This window comes from Haliotis cracherodii, unplaced genomic scaffold, assembly GCF_022045235.1.
Source record: "Haliotis cracherodii isolate W230 unplaced genomic scaffold, xgHalCrac1.p SCAF_5, whole genome shotgun sequence".
NCBI lineage: Eukaryota > Metazoa > Mollusca > Gastropoda > Lepetellida > Haliotidae > Haliotis > Haliotis cracherodii.
This window is the reverse complement of record NW_027266308.1, coordinates 68,441,322-68,467,692: the sequence shown is the minus strand read 5'-3', so window position 1 is coordinate 68,467,692 and position 26,371 is coordinate 68,441,322. Positions and strand designations below refer to the sequence as shown.

The 26,371-nt window shown below is 43.6% G+C and overlaps 1 protein-coding gene across 1 annotated transcript in view; it reads left to right on the top strand.

The window, feature by feature from the left end:
* The first annotated feature begins 14,565 nt into the window (after nucleotides 1-14,565).
* The window catches only part of LOC139442609 (protein jagged-1-like), an 86,561-nt gene continuing 74,755 nt past the window's right edge, over nucleotides 14,566-26,371 (top strand). The window contains exon 1 of the mRNA XM_071223466.1: nucleotides 14,566-15,217. Within this exon, the coding sequence (XP_071079567.1) occupies nucleotides 14,879-15,217 (339 nt within the window). The 5' untranslated portion in view covers nucleotides 14,566-14,878. The remainder of the gene's footprint in view (nucleotides 15,218-26,371) is intronic.

Sequence of the window (26,371 nt, the reverse complement as noted above, 5' to 3'; positions counted from 1 at the left end):
CTGTCATACTTGGAATAATGCGAGAAGGGGAGCTGTCTTCAGTCCCCCTGCTGTCATACATGGAATAATGCGAGCTGTATTCAGTCCTCTTGCTGTCATACTTGGAATAACGAGAGCTGTATTCAGTCCCCCTGCTGTCATAGATGGAATAAAGAGAGCTATATTCAGTCCCCCTGCTGTCATACTTGGAATGATGCGAGAATGTGAGCTGTAATCCGCCCGCCTTTTGTCATACATGGAATATTGCGAGAATGTGAGCTGTATTAAGTCCGCCTGCTGTCATAATGGAATAAAGCGTCCTGTATTCATTCCCCCTGCCTTCATACATGGAATAACCCGAGAATGTGAGCTGTATTCAGTCCGTCTGCTGCCATACTTGGAATAAAGAGAACTGTATTCAGTCCTCCTGCTGTCATACTTGGAATAACGCGAGAAGGGGAGCTGTATTCAGTCCGCCTGCTGTCTTACTTGGAATAACATGAGCTGTATTCAGTCCCCCTGCTGTCATACATGGAATTAAGCGAGAATGTGAGCTGTATTCAGTCCGCCTGCTGTCATACATGGAATTAAGCGAGAATGTGAGCTGCTTTCAGTCCCCCTGCTGTCATACATGGAATAACGCTAGAATGTGAACTGTATTCAGTCCGCCTGCTGCCATACATTGAATAAAGAGAGCTGTATTCAGTCCTCCTGCTGTCATACTTGGAATAACGCGAGAATGTGAGATGTATTCAGTCCTCCTGCTGCCATACTTGGAATAACGCGAACTGTATTCAGTCCTCCTGCTGTCATACTTGGAATAATGCGAGAAGGGGAGCTGTATTCAGTCCTCCTGCTGTCATACATGGAATAATGCGAGAAGGGGAGCTGTATTCAGTCCTCCTGCTGTCATACATGGAATAACGCGAGCTGTATTCAGTCCGCCAGCTGTCATACATGGAATAACGCGAGCTGTATTCAGTCCGCCTGCTGCCATACATGGAATAAAGAGAGCTGTATTCAGTCCCCCTGCTGTCACACATGGAATAACGCGAGAAGGCCAGTAGTACGCCGCTTTTCTCAGTTTAGTAGCATAAGACGCAGCGGGAATGTGAGATTGGAATAATGCGAGAATGTGAGCTGTATTCAGTCCGCCTGCTGTCATACTTGGAATAAAGAGAGCTATATTCAGTCCTCCTGCTGTCATACATGGAATAACGCGAGCTGTATTCAGTCCTCCTGCTGTCATACTTGGAATAATGCGAGAAGGGGAGCTGTATTCAGTCCGCCTGCTGCCATACATGGGATAAAGAGAGCTATATTCAGTCCTCCTGCTGTCATACTTGGAATAACGCCAGAAGGCCAGTAGTACGCCGCTTTTCTCAGTTTAGTAGCATCAGACGCAGCGGGAATGTGAGATTGGAATAATGCGAGAATGTGTGCTGTATTCAGTCCGCCTGCTGTCATACTTGGAATAAAGAGAGCTATATTTAGTCCTCCTGCTGTCATACTTGGAATAACGCGAGCTGTATTCAGTCCGCCTGCTGTCATACTTGGAATAATGCGAGAAGCGGAGCTGCATTCAGTCCGCCTGCTGCCATACTTGGAATAAAGAGAGCTGTATTCAGTCCCCCTGCTGTCATACATGGAATTAAGCGAGAATGTGAGCTGCTTTCAGTCCCCTTGCTGTCATACATGGAATTAAGAGAGAATTTGAGCTGCTTTCAGTCCCCCTGCTGTCATACATGGAATAACGCTAGAATGTGAACTGTATTCAGTCCGCCTGCTGCCATACATTGAATAAAGAGAGCTGTATTCAGTCCTCCTGCTGTCATACTTGGAATAACGCGAGATTGTGAGATGTATTCAGTCCTCCTGCTGCCATACTTGGAATAACGCGAGCTGTATTCAGTCCCCCTGCTATCATACATGGAATAACGCGAGCTGTATTCAGTCCTCCTGCTGTCATACTTGGAATAACGCGAGAATGTGTGCTGTATTCAGTCCTCCAGCTGTCATACATGGAATAAAGAGAGCTGTATTCAGTCCTCCTGCTGTCATACTTGGAATAAAGAGAGCTGTATTCAGTCTTCCTGCTGTCATACATGGAATAAAGAGAGCTGAATTCAGTCCTCCTGCTGTCATACTTGGAATAAAGAGAGCTGTATTCAGTCGTCCTGCTGTCATACATGGAATAACGCGAGGGGTATTCAGTCCGCCAGCTGTCATACATGGAATAACGCGAGAATGTGTGCTGTATTCAGTCCTCCTGCTGTCATACTTGGAATAATGCGAGAAGGGGAGCTGTATTCAGTCCTCCTGCTGCCATACATGGAATAAAGAGAGCTGTATTCAGTCCTCCTGCTGTCATACATGGAATAATGCGAGAAGCGGAGCTGCATTCAGTCCGCCTGCTGCCATACTTGGAATTAAGCGAGAATGTGAGCTGCTTTCAGTCCCCCTGCTGTCATACTTGGAATAAAGAGAGCTGTATTCAGTCCTCCTGCTGTCATACATGAAATAACGCGAGGTGTATTCAGTCCGCCAGCTGTCATACATGGAATAACGCGAGAATGTGTGCTGTATTCAGTCCTCCTGCTGTCATACTTGGAATAATGCGAGAAGGGGAGCTGTATTCAGTCCTCCTGCTGCCATACATGGAATAAAGAGAGCTGTATTCAGTCTTCCTGCTGTCATACATGGAATAATGCGAGAAGCGGAGCTGCATTCAGTCCGCCTGCTGCCATACTTGGAATTAAGCGAGAATGTGAGCTGCTTTCAGTCCCCCTGCTGTCATACATTGAATAACGCTAGAATGTAAACTGTATTCAGTCCGCCTGCTGCCATACATTGAATAAAGAGAGCTGTATTCAGTCCTCCTGCTGTCATACATGGAATAGGGGGCACGGGTGGCCCAGTCGTCTAAGGCGCCGCGATTCGCTGTGCAGAGTTGCGTCCCTTGGGCACGCCAGAAACCTATGATTGTGGGTTCGAATCCCGGTTCGCCCCGATTATGTTTCTAGGTTTGTCAGCACCATACCCGTGCTCGTGGGTTTCACCGAAGTGGTAAACGTCTGAGACCTGCATCACTTCGGGCTTTCCTCCCACATTAAGCTGACACGCCGTGATATAACTGGAATACTGTTAAAAGCGGCGTTAAACCAAACTCACTCACTCACTACATGGAATAACGCGAGCTGTATTCAGTCCGCCAGCTGTCATACATGGAATAACGCGAGAATGTGTGCTGTATTCAGTCCTCCTGCTGTCATACATGGAATAACGCGAGAATGTGTGCTGTATTCAGTCCTCCTGCTGTCATACTTGGAATAAAGAGAGCTGTATTCAGTCCCCCTGCTGTCATACATGGAATAACGCGAGAAGGCCAGTAGTACGCCGCTTTTCTCAGTTTAGTAGCATAAGACGCAGCGGGAATGTGAGCGTCTTTACGACAAGCTGACACACCATCCTTCCTCATCCCGACAAGCCGGGATGTCACAAGATCCCACCTCATTTCAACCAGATTTATTTTAATAGCTAAAACACTTTATCATATTTACAACTAGTCCGCGTCAGACACTCCTCTGCTAACAGGGATTACAGGGAAGAAGGTGGACTTTCTCTACCCCTCAGGCCCCGTCCCCCTCTCCCCTCCCCCTCCGTCCGCCCCCCCTTGTGGCCGGGGCGACTGTGATTGAAACCTTAGCTATACAGTAAAGCTTTTCAGTCAGCAGATCCCATTAATATTTCAAACCATCTCGTCAAGAGGCCATGCATATTTAATGTAATTATGATAGGGAGGAGAGTAGTGACGAGCGAGCGAACGTGCCACGTTGTTCATCTTGATTACTCTGTGTGACGTGAACAACAGAGGGAATTATACCAGATTCTTGACACCTTCCCGCTCCGTCTTCCCGCCTTTCTCGCTCTTCAGGGGAACATCACGTCGACGTTGACATCACGAGCCTCACTTATACACATACAACGCTTCAGCTAAACAAGATAACTGTGGGACACACTGTGGCTGAAAAAGACGACAGCGGGATACACCCCAGCTGAAAAAGACCATTGCGGGAAACGATTCAGCTGAAGAAGACCACTGCGGGATAAGCTTCAGCTGAAAAAGACCACTGCGGGATACGCTTCAGCTGTAAAAGACCATTGCGGGGTACGCTTCGGCTGTAAAAGACCACTGCGGGATACGCTTCAGCTGTAAAAGACCACTGCGGGATACGCTTCAGCTGAAAAAGACCACTGCGGGATACGCTTCAGCTGTAAAAGACCACTGCGGGATACGCTTCAGCTGAAAAAGACCACTGCGGGATACGCTTCAGCTGAAAAAGACCATTGCGGGATGCGCTTCAGCTGAAAAAGACCATTGCGGGGTACGCTTCAGCTGAAAAAGACCACTGCGGGGTACGCTTCAGCTAAAAAAGACCATTGCGGGGTACGCTTCAGCTAAAAAAGACCACTGCGGGATACGCTTCAGCTGTAAAAGACCACTGCGGGGTACGCTTCAGCTAAAAAAGACCATTGCGGGGTACGCTTCAGCTGTAAAAGACCACTGCGGGGTACGCTTCAGCTAAAAAAGACCATTGCAGGGTACGCTTCAGCTGTAAAAGACCATTGCGGGGTACGCTTCAGCTAAAAAGACCATTCCGGGGTACGCTTCAGCTGAAAAAGACCACTGCGGGATACGCTTCAGCTGTAAAAGACCACTGCGGGATACGCTTCAGCTGTAAAAGACCACTGCGGGATACGCTTCAGCTGAAAACGACCACAGCGGGGTACGCTTCAGCTGTAAAAGACCACTGCGGGATACGCTTCAGCTGAAAAAGACCATTGCGGGGTACGCTTCAACTGAAAAAAGACCACTGCGGGATACGCTTCGGCTGTAAAAGACCACTGCGGGGTACGCTTCGGCTAAAAAAGACCACTGCGGGATACGCTTCAGCTGTAAAAGGCCACTGCGGGGTACGCTTCGGCTGTAAAAGACCACTGCGGGGTACGCTTCAGCTAAAAAAGACCACTGCAGGGTACGCTTCAGCTGAAAAAGACCACTGCGGGGTACGCTTCAGCTAAAAAAGACTATTGCGGGGTACGCTTCAGCTGAAAAAGACCACTGCGGGATACGCTTCAGCTGTAAAAGACCACTGCGGGGTACGCTTCAGCTAAAAAAGACCATTGCGGGGTACGCTTCAGCTGTAAAAGACCACTGCGGGGTATGCTTCAGCTAAAAAAGACTATTGCGGGGTACGCTTCAGCTGTAAAAGACCACTGCGGGGTACGCTTCAGCTAAAAATGACCATTCCGGGGTACGCTTCAGCTGAAAAAGACCACTGCGGGATACGCTTCAGCTGTAAAAGACCACTGCGGGGTACGCTTCAGCTAAAAAAGACCATTGCGGGATACGCTTCAGCTGAAAAAGACCACTGCGGGATACGCTTCGGCTGAAAAAGACCACTGCGGGAAACGCTTCGGCTGAAACAGACCACCGCTGGAAACGCTTCAGCTGAAACAGACCACTGCGGGATATGCTTCAAATAAAAAAAGGCCATTGTGGAACACGCTTCAGATTAAAAAACCCCGCAGATAATGCTCCAGCTAAAAAAGACCACTTTGACTTCGCTTGATCTGAAAAAGACCACTGTAGGACATGCACCAGCTTAAAAAGACCATTGCTGGATACGCTCCAGCTAAAAAAGACCATTGCAGACCCCGCTTCAGATATCACAGGACAAACACCCGGCAGTGAATGGGTACCAGGTAGGACGAGATGGTAATGTGTTTAATTGTACACCCAAGGGAGCGGAGAATGAAAACTCGAGTGCACGCCGATCCACTGACCTGGGAAATGATAATGCAACGCCTCAGGCATACATTCCGTTCGGCGCTATGCACTTTACAAGCGGATAATTATTATTATCATCATTAGTATTACTAAAGTGGTTAACGACTATGACCAGGAACATTTCTGGCTTGTCCTCAAACATTCAACTGACAAGCCGTGAAATACTGTTTGATGCAGCGTTAAGCTCCAACTCGCGCTATAAAAGGGGCTTCGCGTTGCGTAAGACCTTCCTTGTGACCTTGGTCACTTCTAACGCCAGGGCCTTTGCTTGAGGAAGCCATGTTCAAACATTCAATTTTCAATCATCTTTAATACTTAGGATTTACATAACATGACATAAATAATAATATTTCTTCCTTGCATATTCAATAAAAACGTCCACTCGTGAAGATCCGGGGTAGAATGGGTCTTCAGCAACCCATGCTTGCCGGCCTGTGAAGATCCGGGGTAGAATAGGTTTTCAGCAACCCATGCTTGCCGGCCTGTGAAGATCCGGGGTAGAATAGGTCTTCAGCAACCCGTGCTAGACGTAAAAGGCGAATCTGCTTGTCATGAGAGGCGACTGACGGGATTGGGTGGTCAGGCTCCCTGACTTGGTTGGCGCATGTCATCGTATCCCAATTACGTGGATCAATGCTCATGATGTCAATCACTGCATTGTCTGGTCTAATTCGATTATTTACAGACCCCCGTCATATAGCGGGAATGTTGGTGAGTGCAGCATTTAACAGCAGACTACCAAACCAATAAAAAGTTAAGACCTGCATCACTTCGGGCTTCCCTCTAACATTAAGCTGACACGCTGTGATATAACTGGAACACTGTTAAAAGTGGCGTTAAACCCAACTCAATCACTCACTCATACAAAGTAGGTCACGGTGACCTGATATTCGTATGACCCAATCGCTTATCAACACATACATAACCTCCATGTCCTACACACACCCCTGGAAAGGGTATAATGACCTTGACCTACTACAAATGTCCCTGAACACCTCATCAAACATAGACCCCACCCTGAGAGTGATGTGTACCAAGTTTCTCCAGCCTGCAGTTAACTTTTTCTAGTTTCGTATAAACAGCCAGTTGTGTGTGTATGAACGCCATACCGACCTTGACCTTTGAGATATATCCGGATGTCTCCATTTCTTGAGGCTTAAAAAACAAATCTCGGCGGTGGGCAGCTTTCAAGAAAGCTTTAAAGTAAAATACGTGACACAACGATTCTTTTAGACAAAGTAGACACAAATTATGGATAACAACTTCTTTAAAACTGTAAAGGCGACGTTTCGGTGTAGATCCTTATACCATTGTCAAGGGTCTTGCTTGACAACGGTATAAGGATCTACACCCAAACGTCGCCTTAAAAGTATTAAATAAGATGGTATCCATAAATTGTGTCTACTTTGTCTTCCGTCAACTTCTAAGTAATGCCTATCAAACAATTGATTCTTTTAGACGCCTTATATTTCCAGGAAAAACGCTGTGTAAGGAGATGCATTTTAATTGTGGATGCCGACAGCCTGAAAGAGAATGATCGTCAGCCTACTATGAACTAAAAGAAAGTTTTACGCCACTTTTAGCAATATTCCAGCAATGTTGGGAATCGAACCCGGGTCTTCGGCGTGACGAGCGAACGCTCTAACCACTGGGCTACCCCACCGCCCGGCACTCCGTTGTCGGTCCCAGGGTGGAATAGAACCCTATATCATATGAGATTGTCGTAAGAGGCGACTAAATGTATCGAGTTGTCAGGTTCGGTGACTTGTTGACTGTGAGTCATCGTGTGTCAATCAACGATTTGCATGATCCGGCGTTGGCATATTAATCCAAAAACCCAGGTTCGAATCCCACATGGATACAGTGTATGAACGCCCGCCATGATACCGCTGGAGCATTGTTAATGCAGCGTAAACCACACTTACTAACTTACTAATTCAGTTCAGAAGTTCTGTTAGGTCGCAATGCGATATGTTTCCAAATAATTTGTCCACGATATAACCAACTGCGCATTGTTATACACAATTGATTCTTTTCGATAAAGATCTGTAATGGAACTTAAAAGAGGAAAATAAAGCTTGTGTTTCTATGACAACACCAGAACAATCAGAGAGACTTCATCGGATTAAGACATAAAATACTATCTGATGTCAAATATTTAACGTATTTAACGACACGTATCGATACTGAATGAGCCGCATCGCGTATCACTGCTTAAATACAGCAGTGCATACAGGTGAATAATTTCTTTAATGAAACTACATTCTCGTGTATTCGGGGCCAGTAATGAAGTGGTCTTGTATCCACGGAACGTGTTCTGAGAGGTCTTAATATGAAAAGTGCAACATTAGCGACAAAGGTACTGAGTAGGGGGCCGCCTGCGTTGTCGATTGGATAGAGCCTCTGCCCGGAGAGCGGAAAGTTGGCAGTTCGATTCCCGACTGCGTCATACCAGAAGATGTTAAAAGATGGGACTGATACCCTGCCTGGCGCTCTGCATTAAGGGGATAAATTAGGGACTGATTGGCCGGACGCTAAATCGCTTTTATAGAACCCACAAACATGGCTATGATGCTGACAAACGAAGGTTCATAACCAGGACGACCTCACGGTCATAGGATCCTGTCACGCCAAAGGGACGTAACTCTGAATTCCGGCGCCTAACACCACTGCACCCCTAAAACAAGCATGAGGGGTAGAGACAAAGTGGCACTGGCTTACCCTGGTATTACGCCCGACACCAGCCGAATCAGGCCGGAGAAGTAGACTGTAGACTGTAACGGCTACCATTCAAACAGGTATTGCAATTCCAATGGAAAAAATGCATGTTGAAATATTTGTGGTAAAAATATCTTCCCACCTGTGAGAAAACGCTATGGCGTCAATGTCTGGGACTCGACACGCGAGTAGCTAGTTAAAGTGAACGTTTTAGAATCCTGAAAGTCTCCAAGGACTGTATTTGACCCTAATTGAGCATCGGCTTGATAAAACATTAATAAGAGTTAATTAATCGAATCGTGTTTGATCAAACATTGTCATTTATTGAATTATGATACTGGGGCGAGCTGATCGTAATGAAAGAGTTTCGTGTGCGTGGATCCCCGTGTCATCAATCAGACAGCAGACGTGTTTTATGACCATTAATTACACGCAGTTTTCCTCTCCTGCACAGAGCAGACGATCGCGACATGGGTGACGTCATCACCAGGCAGGATCCAATGACAAGGATGTTTGAATAGCACGCGCTCTATTGTGATGCTGCATGTGCAGATGTCGCCTGCTTGGGTCATTTGAGCCGAGGGCGGAGAGGATCACTGACAACGCAATTTGAATGCAAGTAGTGTGCAATGATATTAATCTCACTCCCAACATCCTGAATTAGATCCGTTTCAGCACTGAGTTGATATAAATTAATATTTTCAGAAAGTAGTGCTGTCGTATCACGTTGTAGGTACATATGCGGCTCGAGGAGGTTTCAAAGGATGGAGTTTGTAACATTAGAGTCCCAGAACCCAAGTATAGGCTTGTCTCCTGTTTGGCTACGTCAACCATCCGTTCTCCTTTGACGAAAACCACATATTTATTGCGTTCGTATCTACTCCAAGAATACAAGAGCGGCTGGTCATAAAGGGAACTGGTTATATTTTTTAAAGACACTGGTGTGGCGTATTTAACCCAAGAATAACAATGGACACAAAGACACTGGTATATTTACCCCAAGAATTATCATAGACACAAAGACACTGGTATAGCGTATTTACCCCAAGATTTACAATGGACACAAAGACACTGGTATATTTACCCCAAGAATAACAATGGACACAAAGACACTGGTATAGCGTATTTACCCCAAGAATAACAATGGACACAAAGACACTGGTATAGCGTATTTACCCCAAGATTTACAATGGACACAAAGACACTGGTTTAGCGTATTTACCCCAAGAATTACAATGGACACAAAGACACTGGTATAGCGTATTTACCCCAAGAATTACAATGGACACAAAGACACTGGTATAGCGTATTTACCCCAAGAATAACAATGGCCACAAAGACACTGGTTTAGCGTATTTACCCCAAGAATTACAATGGACACAAAGACACTGGTATATTTACCCCAAGAATTACAATGGACACAAAGACACTGGTTTAGCGTATTTACCCCAAGAATTACAATGGACACAAAGACACTGGTATAGCGTATTTACCCCAAGAATAACAATGGACACAAAGACACTGGTTTAGCGTATTTACCCCAAGAATTACAATGGACACAAAGACACTGGTATATTTACCCCAAGAATTACAATGGACACAAAGACACTGGTTTAGCGTATTTACCCCAAGAATTACAATGGACACAAAGACACTGGTATAGCGTATTTACCCCAAGAATTACAATGGACACAAAGACACTGGTTTAGCGTATTTACCCCAAGAATTACAATGGACACAAAGACACTGGTATAGCGTATTTACCCCAAGAATAACAATGGACACAAAGACACTGGTATAGCGTATTTACCCCAAGAATTACAAGGGACACAAAGACACTGGTATAGCGTATTTACCCCAAGAATAACAATGGACACAAGGACACTGGTATAGCGTATTTACCCCAAGAATAACAATGGACACAAGGACACTGGTATAGCGTATTTACCCCAAGAATAACAATGGACACAAGGACACTGGTATAGCGTATTTACCCCAAGAATAACAATGGACACAAAGACACTGGTTTAGCGTATTTACCCCAAGAATAACAATGGACACAAAGACACTGGTATATTTACCCCAAGAATAACAATGGACACAAGGACACATATTCTACTTCTAGATAAATGCATATAATTTTTTGATGGTAATGTTTCATGCGATCCATGAATGGTGAAAAGAAGCACATGTTCAGAGCTGGGTGACTGATATGCAATTGAAAGCTAAAACTGAGCTCGCTCACTCTCTTCTAGTCTGTCTTACAGACCCTGATACATTTATATCAACTACAGCCCATGCAAGTCTATAATGTTTGGCAAGTCTAGATTACTGCAGTATCTGAAAATGAAGAGAATCACTGGGCTCCCTTTTTATTAGATTTTTATTTTCTGTATGATATGTTCATTTCAGAGACTATATGTTAGTCTAACTCTCTTCATAATAACCAAGGACATTTCATCATTAAACTCTGTTCCCGATTGTTAAGACCACGTATTACTATGCTGCATTCGTCTCCATCAACTTGTTCCATCTCCAAGCTTCAAATTACAGGCGGACCAACTCCTTGTGGTGCCACTGGTTTAGTCTGTGTTGTCATCGGCACAGACAGCTGCAAAGAGAACGTTCTTAATTAAATATCTCATAATATTGCTTTTTCATAACTTCTCCGTATACACATTTTCAAATTCCGAACCTGACATCCCAGTACATATGATAATATGGTAAATGTATAATCGAGTTATTCAAAATGGAGTCGATATTCAAAGTGACGCTTTTTGAAAAGATCAGATACCCGTCTTTAAAGCGCCTGTGATATTGAATTGCTGTCAGACGATAGAGGCCGTCCGTGTCGGGCTTGGCCGTATTAGGCGTCGGTAATTTCATTGTGGACATCAATATTTGGCCACTTCGGCCTTAATAAGGATACAAGTTAATATCATCACTTTCTGTCGCCTGGTCAATCGGCACAGCTGCTGTCAAAACGGCATTGAATCAGATCTTCTCTAACAACAAGCGGAAATGCGAACCCAGCAAACGACGACTCATCAACTGATTTGTACAAACGTTCTCGCTTTCTGTCAGTCACGTGTGTTGACACAGACCGCCATGTTGCGCGTGCCTCTGCTCCCAACACTGCTGACCCCTGCGAGGGGCTGCTTGGTTGTAATTCATGAATCAAAAATTATTTCAGTGTCACTCTATCCATACGATCAGAACCGGTACATTAGAGACTTGCCATAGTACTGCATACCACAAACTAGCCACAAGCCTATACATTTATTATGGTGTATTTTTCTTGTCATTTAGCACAAGTGAGTTTATATTGTAGCCAGTAATATGACATATATCGCGATTCCATGTAACCAGCAATATGACATATATCACATGATTCCCTGTAACCAGCAATATGACAAATATATCACATGATTCACTGTAACAGGCAATATGACATATATAACACGATTTACTGTAACCAGCAATATGACATATATATCACACGATTCCCTGTAACCAGCAATATGACAAATATATCACACGACTCACTGTAACCAGCAATATGACAAATATCACACGATTCGCTGTTACCAGCAATATGACACATATATCACACGATATACTGTAACCAGCAATATGACATACATCACATGATTCCCTGTAACAAGCAATGACATATATCATACGATTCGCTGTAACCAGCAATATTACATATATCACACGATTCCCTGTAACCAGCAATATGACACATATATCACACGATATACTGTAACCAGCAATATGACATATATCACACGATATACTGTAACCAGCAATATGACATATATCACACGATTCGCTGTAACCAGCAATATGACACATATATCACACGATATACTGTAACTGTGCGTGATGTTGTGTGTGTGTGATATCGTGTGATGTCGTATGTGTGATGTGTCGTGTGTGTGGTGTCGTGTGTGATGTGGTGTCATGTGTGATGCCGTGTGATGTCGTATGTGTGATGTGTCGTGTGTGTGTGATGTCGTGTGTGTGATGTGTGGTGTGGTGTCGTGCGTGTGATGTCTGGTGATGTGTGGTGTCATGTGTGATGCCGTGTGTGTGATGTGTGGTGTCGTGTGTGTGATATATGTGATGTCGTGTGTTTAATGCGTGTGAGATGTGTGTTGTGATGTGTATTGTGTGTGATATCTGGTCTGTGTGATGTGTGGTGTCGTCTGTTTAATGTGTGTGATGTATGTATGCGAGATGTGTGATATGTGATATCTGTGTGTATTGTCTGATGTATGGTGTCGTGTGCGATGTGTGTGTGGTGTCGTGTGTGTGATGTCAAGTGTGTGATGTGTGGCAGTATGTGTGTGATGGTTTGTGTGCAGTGTTGATTAACGCCTCACTGTTGTGCATGACGTGTTTTGTGTGATGTGTGTATGTGTAATGTTATGTTAGGTGGTTTGAGTGTAATGTCTAATGCTATGTGTTGTGTGTGGAGGTTTGTGTGTCATGTATAATGTATGTGTGTGTTGTGTGAGGATTTGTGCGTGACAACGCGTAACATATACAAAACGTAGGTATTAATAAAGGTTGAAATCCCAAGACTTTAACAGAACACCAAACTGCACATTGCGTAACGCGTGTCCGTGAAGGGGGTTGGAGAGCCTCCTCGGGTACACTCCAGGTACCTCCCGGGAGACAGGTCTGTTGATTCCATCCGTCCAAGCGGATCCCGGGCCCGTGCAGTCGGACATGCGAGGGGGTGAGAGACGTTGACATGTACATGATATAGTCGGTCCCGGCACGAGCCCCGCTCCCCTCGAACACAGCGGCGGCAGACAATCTCTCTCCCTCACGGCAGCGTTCCCACGGTCCCTTGCCATCACCTGGATCACGTGACCTTGGGCTGACGCTCGCTCCCACCTGGACTACATCATATATTGTTGTCGTTGTCGTAAATGAATTTGTGAATCGTTGGCACATCATAAACACCGTGCCAACATCGGTGTCATGTTGTTATTTACATATCACATGCACTAATGTCTGACACAGCTGCGAGGGAAATATTTGGTAATGTGATTTTGGGAAATGAAATAAGGTCATATATATTGTTTTGCAAAATATCACAGGGCGCAGCGGATCGTAAACTAACTTTGACTCCACGGTCACCATGACAACAAAACGAAACTATTCCACAAATATTAATCTTTTGTAGTAGGATACAAATTTGACAAAAAGTTGAAAATCTTAATGTACAGTAGCAACATATATTCACATACTTATTTCCATTTTTCAGTATAAATGGTTACAGAAAGACAGGTATATGCTGTCTGTGATTATATGGTGTTTCGCATTTTTTTGCATTTCGAACTTTTAATTATTTTGTTAGGATAGCTGTAAGGTTGCTAATTAACTCATTCACACGGTGCGACATTTCATCTTCAAAGAAGAATATTGAAGTGAATAACGAGCGAATATATTTTTTGTAATTTTGTTGTTACAAGTTGTTCCTGATTAACGTTTGTACATAGGTAGGTATGGCGCTGAGTTTGTGGGTAGCAAGTGAATATGTCTTGTCTCTTGTCGCGTGACTTCGTCTCTAGGGACGACACATACCGTTGCTATGTTGCGGTATTCCACCAGCACGTGCTGGCGCGTGAGAAGCACGTGTCGCGTGCTGACAACACGTACAGTATCTGCTGCAGCAGCCTTGATCAAGTTTCAAGCAGCTCTTCGTCGATAAGCACGCCGTCACACGCTTCCAGTCCATAACACATCCACGTCTCCCAACAACAATCTTCAACTTGTTTCAAGTTTACAAAGTGCATTGTAAGTTTGTCAAGTTCCCCTGCCGGCGTTGGACAGTTACCCCTCACCAGAGCTCATCACTGACCACTGGTTACCGGACGCTTCCCTTTCCCTCCCTCCGCTAGCGGCTGCTCAGCTCGTGCAATAACGCGATTGAACACAGCGAGTGCCAGCCCCTTTAATTGAACGACCGAGCATGCGCACAGTGCAACTGACTAAAAATACTAGCATCTGTCGGTCGCTATACTTTCCCACACCATTAGGTAGTGGAAACACTTTTTGTACAAGTTTCCGATACTGGCTAACTATCTGAGGGGATGTCATTTTGCATTCTTTTCAGCAGCGGTGAATTATTTTTGCCGCTTTGTGAAGATGGGTGAAAAGTGATATTTGAAACGCGTTTCAGGGTAGGAATGTATGCGAGCACAAGAGTGGGGCCGACTTGTGTACTATCTCAAGGGCTGGAACAGGTATGCTTTGAAAAGCATAGTAAACCCGAACGTCTACAACGATTATTGCAGACTTGGCCTTTAAACTATGTTTTGCCTCCACTGTTGCACTGTCGTCGTTGTTGTCGTGATGCAAGTGTGTTCGGGGTCGGGGGTGTTCGAGCTGGGTGTCCTCTCTGTCAACAACCCCCGGGGGGAGCTCGCCAGCGGGGTGTGTTGTTCCGGGGGTAGGGGGAAGGAGGGGGTGTGCAGCACCCCTTGTAAGACCCAGTTCCGAGCCTGTCTCAAGGAATACCAATCTCGGGTGACACCCGACGGGACTTGTACGTTCGGGAATGTGTCGAGCCTTGTCCACCACGGAAATTCCTTCACCCTCCCGGAGGGAACCGGCAACACTCTGGAATTACCCTTTAACTTTGCTTGGACCGTGAGTACCCATATTATATTTTATTTCACTTTTATTTCCATGTACTCTGTTGCACGAACGTGGCTCACGACTAGAATGACTACGTAAAGCTATAACAATGTGTTTCTTGTAGAAAAGTGTGATGTTCTTGGCAGCTGAGCGTGTATCGCAGAAGGTGGTTGTTCTGAGTATTCGCCTCTCATGCCAAATTTTCTCTCTTAGGTTCAATGTTATTACGTCACCATTGGCCTATATACTGGCCTATTTATTTGGTTTACCTCGGGGAAGCCTCGCAATGTGCACATTCGAGAGTGGAGACATGTATTTACCCTGCACGTGGGTATAACACAGAACCTTCTATCTTGTCATTCCCTGCGAGTAGAAGGCATACCAATGTTATATAGGTATTCATGTATATTCGAATTTCCTGGTTCACTGTGTAAATTTTGAATCAATTATATGTTTGAACAAAGTATGCAGCTTACAATGCAACTACACCAGAGTATTCCAGCTCCCGAGGCTCGGCCTCATTGATAACTCTAGGGGAGAATTCGTCTTTATGACCGCAGGTATTTAAAGGTCGCATAAGCTATCCGTGTCTATAGAATTCATTGTGAAGAAATATTCGGCGATCCCAATCCTCCGATATTGAATATCAGTATTTCATTTGATGATCGAAGTGCGAGGTGTGGTGAGCAGGCTTACCCTTGTCCCCAGCCACGTGCGCGTCAACGCTGTCAAGCAGCCCTCGACATTATTCACAATCAAATCAATTGTAGCTTGTGCTGTGCACTTTAAGAAATCATTTAGTATTCATTCAAGTGTCAGCTTAATATGTTGTATGATTATTTATTTGTATTTATTGTTAATAAGTTTTACATTCGGCAAACGTCAAGGTCTTACCAAGAAAATATCTTCAGCCGAAACGGTCGAATGGATGGTATATTTGAATTTATTAGCAGTCTCGTGTAAATAAAAGACATGACAAGCTTTCATTTGTTTGTAAGTTATGGCAGAACATATTAAACATGATATTAGGTTGGGTAGATTTTCGAGAATTAATTAATTCAATATAGTATAAAATTGAAATAAAATCCCAAATTCCATCCTATCGCTTGCAACGATAAATTAAGCCAGCTGATAACTGTGTTATGGATATCGTGACGTGCGCGAACCTTAAGGATGGTCTTTAACGCGGTTAAATCTGTTTAAGCACCGCATGAACTCCATACTATATCATATATACATTACACACACAGACGCTCCACCAGCCCTGAGCGTGCAAGTTTGAAGCCGTACACCGCGGCTCCGCCAACACGTGTGTCGTCTTACCTGATGCCAGGTATTGTAATGGGCTGGGGACAAGTGACTTTATGATCAACTTTGTTTTGATGGCGCGTGGCGCGCGACAGCCTGCGGTGACAGGTATATGCAGCCGAGTATCCGCGTGAGAAAGCCCGGGCAATAACGTCGTCCTAAGTATGTATATGCGCACTGCATGTACACTGCAACATTGATCTATGTGCCTAATTCATATGGTATTATTCGCTTGAATATTTCACTCTCAATGTAATGAAACGCTATCTATATTTTGTTTTATTCCGCGGGGTAACAATTCTGAAACCGGAGTTATCTTCCAAATTTGGAAATTAAACGCGTTAAACTCCCCAAACAGTGTCTGAAGTTAAAACGTACTCCCTCTCGTATTGAACAGTATATCGGTTGTCAACAGGGAATATTATCACACTGTTTACAAGGATTGAAACTTTTAAGACATTAATAATTCAGTGGACAGTAGGTTCAATTGGTGTGATATTGTTTCCAATATTCCAAAAGCGGTATACCGAATTGTTTACGTGATGAAGGTATGCTTTTGATGAATTCTCCGTAGCGGGTTTTGCAACAACATGGTGTAGATGGCGGCAATTTTAGTAGATACCATATAAATAGTATTTAATATTGTACAGATACCGACAATGTGATCAAAGACGATTCTTTCACCGCTACGCAAGTGTCGGTGACAATTATACACAAATACATTGTGATTAACACCTTATTGTGGGGTTCTCAACATTAGGTATTTAACATTATGATGAATATTTTAAAAAGAACTGTATTTTTTCCACTTTTAACATAGTAAGACTGACGCGTTCATTTGATATGTGGTCTCCAATTTCGGGAATCCGTCTTTGAAGTATTTCTGAATTGGAATTTATAAAAAAAACAAAAAACAATCAGAAGTTAAAATGATATATTTTTATTGTAGCAATTTAGGACAAATCGTCACATTACCCAACGCCCCCGTTGGGCATGACTGTCGTGTCGCATATATATATATGACTCCAAATAATTGAAGAACGCCCGATATGTTCATATGAATACAGTCACGTTATGACAGTAACTGTCGCCATATGAATAAATCGGGTGTCCTTGAAATTCTGAGTAGTAACCACTGTGACGTCAGCACCGCAGGTTATACTATCCATGGTCAGTACCGCCCGTGTCATTTCCATCTGTATGACCGGTTATCGCCCATTCATCAAGTTCACCACGCGCACTTACATCTGATGATAGATTTTGTTCATTGTTTCATGAAAGATTTTCTAATCAGTCTTTTGTTATTTATTGTTAATCTCTTTCATGAAAAATCTTCTAAACAGTCTGATTAGTATACTTTGTATTTATGTCCATGAAATATGATATCGACTTTTCAAAAATATCAGGAAATTAATATGCTCTCTAAAAATGACGGAAAATAGAACTTTTAACCAATTTTGGAGCCATTTACTGCTTTAGTGCTGAAAAACGTGCGCTATTTTCTACTTGGTTTAATGTCATCATTGTAAACTTATCTGTTCAAGATAATTTAGTGTCTCATCGGGTAGTGTAAAAAAACTGGAATTACTAGATTAAATCCAAAATATGTCTGTGGGCTGACGAAAAGATGGCATGTTCAATTAGAGGAATCGGATTGAATATTAAAATGATAAATTAAATTTGAATTTGATAACAGAAGTGGTATCACAAATTAGTTTCGCTGTTCGGCTGATTTAATTTCGACTTCTGTAAAACAAATAATGGATATATTTCAATCATATGATGGTTAGCCTGAGAATCTGCCGTGGGAATCTGTTGTACCTACATCCATTCATAAATAAATACTACACAAGGTCCAGGTCGCTGTCACGTTTCGCTTATTGACTTCAACGTGTTGGCCGCAGGAGTCGATTATGACTGAGATGAGAATTACACTTGTACAGAACGGATCCTTTACTCTGCCGATCTGAGGTGACAGTTCCATACAACGTGAGTGAGTGAGTGAGTTGGGTTTAACACCGCTTTTAGCAGTATTCAAGTTACATCACGGCGTGTCAGCTTAATGTGGAAGGAAAGCCCGAAGTAATGCAGGTCTTAGACGTTTACCACTTCGGTGAAACCCACGAGCACGGGTATGGTGCTGACAAACCTAGAAACATAATCGGGGCGAACCGCAACATTATTGAACTTTTCTCGGAATATGCGGGTGAATAGCAGTTATGACTTTCAGCAAATATTTACAACTTGCCGTGTATCAATCGAGACCAGTTTAAGTATTTGACTCATCGCAAATTATGACATCACATCTCATTCAAAGTATGAATGAATGAAAAATAATTCATGTTAATGAAACGGTGTTAGATCACTGGAGATATCGTTTTGTGGAGACATTTTCTCCGGGCGGATATTGAGTGGTTGGTTGTATTTCAAAAGCACGTGGGGTAGTCTAGTGGTCAAAGTGTTCGCTCGTCACGCCGAAGACCCGGGTTCGATTCCCACATGGGTACAATGTATGAAGCCCAATTCTGGTGTCCCCCGCTGTGATATCCCTGGAAGAGTGTTAAAAGCGGCGTAAAACAATACTACCTCACTCACTCACAATAAAGCATGCACAACGCAGGGATCCCGTCCCTGGAAAAGATCACTGGTTATTGTCGATTAATTAAAGCTGAGCTTGTTTCTGTCGAGATGAGATAATAGATGTTTTAAAATTACCTCGCTTTTACAATCCCCTTTTATAAGCTAACTAACCCTGTCGTTGATTTTCTGCATGGTAATCAAAACAACTGTTCATTTGTTTGAGCTATATAACATGCACATGTAGGAGAAAAATATACTTTTTTCGTCAGTGACGTCAATTTGCATAAATCGTTTCCTTTGATAACACCGCGAATTGGCCTCGTGACGTCACGGCACGTGCGTAACGAGAATAGTAAACTGCAGAATGTCAACAGCTATTATTTACGTTAAACGGCTTTTTGTGTGTTGTGGTCAGATACACATTACCAAACCCAACATTCCACCAGGCAGTCCGTCTGTGCGTGCATGCGCGTGCCGTCTCCCGTGCGCGTGGATACGCGTGTCGTCTCACGTGCGCGTCGATGCAAGGGGCCGCATTCTTTGAACACCGGTGCATGTCAGATTGCTCGAGTCCGAGCTGGGGGAATGTTTCTAAACACAAACCCACAAACACTTTCTTTTGTATTTCCCAGGGATATTATCTTACACTGAGTCGTGATTACCTACCTCTAGACGCAGATGCCACTGATTACCGCCAGGGGGAGCCTTGGCGCGTGCAGGCACGTGCACTGGGAGATAAGTCATAGTAAGCATACATCACAGCGATGCCGAACAGACGGAACTAACTGCTATGCTTATTCAACGAGTGAACTGTGACTGGTGTACCAAATGTACATACACTTCAATATCACATATACCTCAATAGTGTATGCGCTTCAATTGTACATACTTCAATAGTACATACACTTAAATATTACATACTTCAATATCTCATACTATTCAAAAGTAAATACACTTCAACATTCGGCAACATTCCAGCGAAATAACGTCGGTCTGTAAATAGAGCCTTGACCAGACAATCCAGTGATTGACATCATGAGCATCTATCCATCAGTTGGAATACGATGACATGCATCAACCAAGTCAGCGAGCCTGACCACCGGATCCCGTTAGTCGCCTCTTACGACAAGCATAGTCACCTTTTACGGCAAGTATGGGTTGCTGAAGACCTATTGGATCTTCACGGGTCACATACACTTCAATAGTACATACTATAATAATACGTACAATTCAATAGTGCATTCACTACGAGAGTACGTACAATTCAATAGTACATACACAACATTGACGTTGCGGGAATTGTTATGGGAATAATATTAACTAAAATTCCTAAAGTGTACGTAAGTCTATTTCCTGTTTATATTATTAAACATAATTTCGGATTAATTCATGATTTTTACGAGGACAAACGTTGACGAGAAGCGACTGGTGTCGAGATTCAACATGGTGTGAATAGTAACATGGGGCTAGCAATCCACCTGCCCAGCAGATGCGTGATGAATGTTGCTGAGGAAGACAATGTACGTTCTCCTTCATCCTTGCTGACATCCTTGACATGACATGTCATGACTGTAGTTTAGAATAGAAACATAAGTATGTACATTCAAAACAAGTGAAAGTAATCGCGCTCCGGCAGTGCTGCCCGAGGGGGGCGGGGCACCCAGTTCCCATGCTCCCGCTCTGACCCCACTAGACAGACAAACAGATGACATTTTGTTATTTGCTTCTTGTGTAGACGAGACAAAATGTCTTCCTAACTCTGCATCCCATTGTATGGACGACGAGGAAATGAGAGCACCGTAAATTGTTGGGTTTTTTATGTGACCCATGTAAATAAAAATGCACGATCCTTTTATGGGTGTGAAATGTACATTGGGGCATGTAGGGCTCCTGCACGATTGTTTGCTGGTCGTCAGCATCTGAATATTGGCAGGGAGGGGTGGGGGGTGGTGAGGAGGGCTGCGTTTCTTGCACTTGATGTGTTTTCAGAGGATTTGTTGCAAATTGAGAGACGAAGAATACAGCCGTGTCATGTTGGTATGGGTTAAGGCGACAGGCAGGAAAGTGTGAACCCGTAGTTCACGGCCGTACAACATTTGGAGTTCAAAGCAATTCTTTCTTTTATTTGCCCATATTATACAATTAAACGACGTGCGGCTTTTAATAGAGGAGAATTAATTTCAACAAGTGTGAAACAAGAATACTAACCCATACGTATTTTCCGCTGCGCTCAAGATGTTTTTTAACATTAAATTAATCCCAGATTGAATCTATTATATGCATGCGGGGACAAAGCAAGGACTTGTTATCACACTACCTTGTTAGTTCCGTGATGAACCTACTGATGCTCTATGTCTTGAAATAATTATATTCATGTACCGAGCAGTTATGCAAATATAAACAGCCTGTCGTCGACCCTATTACATTTCAATTTATCAGACAAAAGGGTTTCGGTTTCATAACAATTTAACTAATCAATTTCAAGTGGCAGTTTTTTCCCCGATTGTAATTCGATCCGTTCAAAATGAGAAGCGATATATTTTTAGAACAATTGGGGTCTTTGTATATTGGGAAGTTTTGTCTTTAGAATATCGAATAAAATCGATATAAGCTGTGACGGACACGAGATAACCTGTCAATCATTCGTTACGTCACCTCCCGTGATATAAATCAGTATGTCTACCTAGGCAGGAAGCATGTGGGGACGTCGCTCTGATTGAGCGGTGAGAGAACCTCTCTGACCGGCAGCTGCTTCCAGCCAAGTCGTAACGATTGCACAAGAAATGAGCGGAGACCGTGCAAGCTGTCACTACGATTACCGATTACGCTCCTAATACAGATATTTATTGTTATTTACACAGGCCGATACGACTATTTATCCCCCTTTGATACAGTTTTGTTGTGTGCAATGGGTACGGTGCAATGCGGTTTTAATGGCGACCTTGACTGCCTCGCGACGTGATGGACGGCGGAGGCAGCGTGAAGGTGGAGATAAGGCATTGATTGTGTGCCGGAACAGGCCGTGTTTGGACAGTCGGGAGGGTTTCACTTCTCCAGCGTTCACCGACACCAGGGAGGAGGAGGGGCAAGGGGATTGGGTTATTGTCACAGTGCGGGGAGTTGCTAGGTCGGTCAATGGATCACTGTGTTGAGCGCCGGCCAATCAGGGGCCGCGCCTCCCTCGCTCGATCGTTCCTCATCTGACGAAGCCAGGCGGATGACAGATGGGATGGGGGAGAAGATATCGATCTGGATCAGAAATTGTTAATTGAAATTTGCTTCTTGCACCATCTCTTCGGTTCTGGTTGAACATTGTGTTTTTTAATTTAAATCCTTTGGTTGAAATGTCATGGTTACTGACAGCTAGAAACTGCACGGAGAACACCGGGCTGAAGCCTCGGGATATAATGCCCGACTTTTTATTGACAATAACTATCAATCTTTCACATTGTCAATTTACTCGATTTGCCAATGATACCAGTTCCCTGTCTATATTTAATATGGGTGTAGGCTTATATATCAAGGGTATCTAATTCAATAATCTTTAGAATGGTATAATATATTTAGATATATGATGCCGTACTTTTCCTAATTTGCGTGGGGCATATGGTCACTTTTGATTCCGGCTGAATTACTGGTGCAGTATCTGAGCCGGATGATGAACTGCAGTCATGGACCCGTGAAGATCCTGGGTAGAGTAGGTCTTCAGCAACCCATACTTGTCTCCCCGTGAAGATCCGGGGTAGTGTAGGTCTTCAGGAAACCATGCTAGCCCTAAAAGGCGATTATGCTAGTCGTAAGAGGCGACTAACGTGATCGGGTGGTCAGGCTCGCTGACTTGGTTGATGCATGTCATCTTATCCAATTTGCGTAGACCGATGCTCATGATGTCAATCACTGGATTGTCTGGTCCAAATGCGATTATTTACAGACCGTTGTCATATATAGCTGGAATATTGCTGAGTGCGGCGTTAAACAACAAACAAACAAAACTGCAGTCATGGGTTTGAACACGGGGACGGGGCCACCTGATGATGAAGATGTAGTTTCACCACCTGAACGCACCCAGTACCGTTATCCCTGAAATAATCCGCCAACAGAAATGTTGAAAAGCGGAGACGTTCATGTAAGCGATGAGGAAACTAATTGAATCTGTCATTGTCTTTTTTTGCGGTCACGTGGTAAAAACGATCGTGACATTGTGGTTTAAATGTGACTCACATCTTTGAAATATGCGCCATATGGGACGATAAATATTTAATAATAATTACTCGCAATCACGACTCGTCACTTGAGATTGAAGCGCAGCAGTGGTGACCACCCCTTGCCTGTCCCTGGCATCGTGGAGGTGTTTTCTCGACACCCCGAGACGCAGTCATGTGTGCCACTCGCATGTCAACATGTCGGTTACAGGCCAGGTGCTGATTGGCTGAAGTACCGTTGGCAACGGCGCTCGTAGTCCCGAGGCTTAGCGACAGGTTTTAGTCCCAGTTGTTGCACACTGCATCAGCTGAACCATCTTTTGACACATAACAACCTGGACGGAAATTTTCGGTTAGATATAATAGATATACTATTGACTGGCGAACCAAAAAGTATCGGCAATGATCAATAAATTGATCGATAGTTTTATGAGTGCATGTATAGATTGATCGACGCGGACGTCGGATGCACTGTAACGTTGAAGCATCTTTGATCGTGAATCCTTGACATGCATAAATTGATTGATAAGATCAATATAATAGCTCTTCAACGTTAGAACTCAGGCCGTATTAAACTAACAAATGTATCTGTATGTGGGAAAGTATACCCTGAACAAGAGGAGGTCGATACACAGCCTTACGCCGTGTAAAAGATGGAGTGGTGATCCGCGGCGCTTCATTCCTGGAATAGGCCCTGGATGCTGTATTTTGGTATAAAGTCGACTTTGCATTTTAGAGATCCGGGTTAGTATAGGTCTTCAGCAACCCATGTTAGTCGTAAGAGGCAACTGACAGGATCCGGTGGTCAGGCTTTATGACATGGTTCGATGCTCATGATATCAATCACTGGGTTGTCTGGTCAAGATTATTTTCAGACCGTCGTCATTTTGCTGGAGTGTGGCGTTAAACATCAACGTACAAACAATTACATTTCAGACCGCACGTTGAACCTACTGAGCTAATTCTTATATTCTGGCTGGCTGACACAGTGTCACATCGTACCCGAACGACGTACATGATCCTTGAATTGATGGGCGGTCGGGATCAGCGCTGGTTTGCCACACTCACGACTCCGCTGCCAAATTAAAGAAAGGAATATGAAAGTACTGTCCGTTTGAATGAGGAGTGAATGACTACTGGACGCTACTGTCAGCGTTTTGCACGTAGTCAGTAGGTAGTTAAGTCTAGACCAGACAAACCAACGGTTGACATTGTGAGCGACGGGGCGCCGTCTTGGAATGATGACGCACAATCAGGCCACCAATTGTATCGACGGGGTAGTCTAGTGGTTGAGCGTCCGCTCGTCAGACCGGGTTCGATTACCCATATGGTATAGAAGGTATGAAATCTAGGTTTAAGTGTCAACACCAAAGTACAGCGGGAACAATGCTACACAGACACATTCTCACTCACTCACTCACTCACTCACTCAGTGTTCAGGTGTGCACGCACAATCGACAGGTTCCACCATAGGCGGTTGAAGTCATCGCTGACACCCCAGGAAAATTGTTTAAGATCTGAAATGTCTGTGCAACATCAAGGGGAATGATTTCAGTCACGTGTAGAGCTACAACATCTCGGTTGGAGATCCTGATACACTCACGTTACCATTAGCAACAGCAACGTTTAACCCCAGTTTCGATTTTCAGCCTTTAGCTCCGTTTTGTAGTTTCATTTAGTATGCAAATAGCGTCGTGTTGCCGGACATAAACCAGCTCTTGAAGAAAGACGTTGCTTCACCGCCAGCTGGGCGGGGCAGAACGGCCGCGGACGCAAGCTATCCCGTACATCAGAAGATCATGACAGCCTTTAAAAACAGTTTATTTAATTATGAATTTCTGCTATGCCGTTGCAATTTCAATAAAAATTCCTCCCCTCCTACAAAATAAGTTAGCTATTAGTAAGGACATTATGAGGTGGTCGTCGCGAGGTTCATATCATTAATACTAGATCTGCCCCGAGGCGATTCTTTAATGTTTCAAAACTCTTGTCCGGGAAATTCGAGTAGCGAATAACTCAACTCAACCGCACAATTTAGAAATAATGTGAATTTTCCCGGAGTGTTATGGTCGTGTAAAAGCTGGTATCAGACGCACACCGTTGATGCCTCGAGTGGTGGGATTGTGCTGTAGCACTCTGACTGGAAGCGACCGGCCCCGATCAGCTGACTCGCTGGCGAGGTGCCAGGTAGCACACATTCCGCCGTTTTGGCAACTTTCCGTGGATATGCGGGCACGTATGACTTTTATATGGAAAGTATATTTAGTGAAGCGGAATGTCACGAATTAGGGCTATGTTATGTCGTATGTGTTTTTAGCTGCTCATTGTTCAGATAGTGTGATTGTATATAATTGACATATTATGATATAGTGCGTGGGGTGAATACATGGGGATTTTTTAAAATATACATTTACTGTACATTCTGATTTACAGCTCAGTGTGATATTGCAGTTTTGTTTTTATATGAGATGCATCGTTTGTGTACATCTATTGACAGATTGGTTCAATGTTAGACGACGGTGATTAGAATATCCATCTTAAATTAAATAACGTTTATTTTTTTATGACAAGCGTTATTTTGAAGAGGGTAACATTTGAGATTTATGTTTGAATACTATTTAGAAATCTGAAAAAAGATCATGAGTCAATCGGCCAGAACGCGAAAATAAAAAAATCGAAACGATTTCATTTACATGTGAAGATCTGGAAATTTCTATTTTTTTCCCGGTTAAATATTGCTGCAGACGTCGCCATGTCGGGAAAGCAATTTAAAAAAAATATCGTTTGTCTAAAAAAAATTAAATTCGTTTCAAGTGGACGAACAAACCATGTTTCCTTTTTTAAAAGGATGTACTGCAGGAGAAATGTAAAAATAAAATGAAATATTGACATCCGGTACCGTCTCGAAATTATTTTAGAAAAAAAGTACATTTACGTTAATAGTAGATGATATTATTTTGCGTATGTCAGCTTTTTCAGAGCGGCTAATGATATATACTGAAACATTGCTGTTTCACCGAAAACATTTACTCTTATCGGCTTGTAAATAATCCATTCTGGACCAAATAAACCAGTG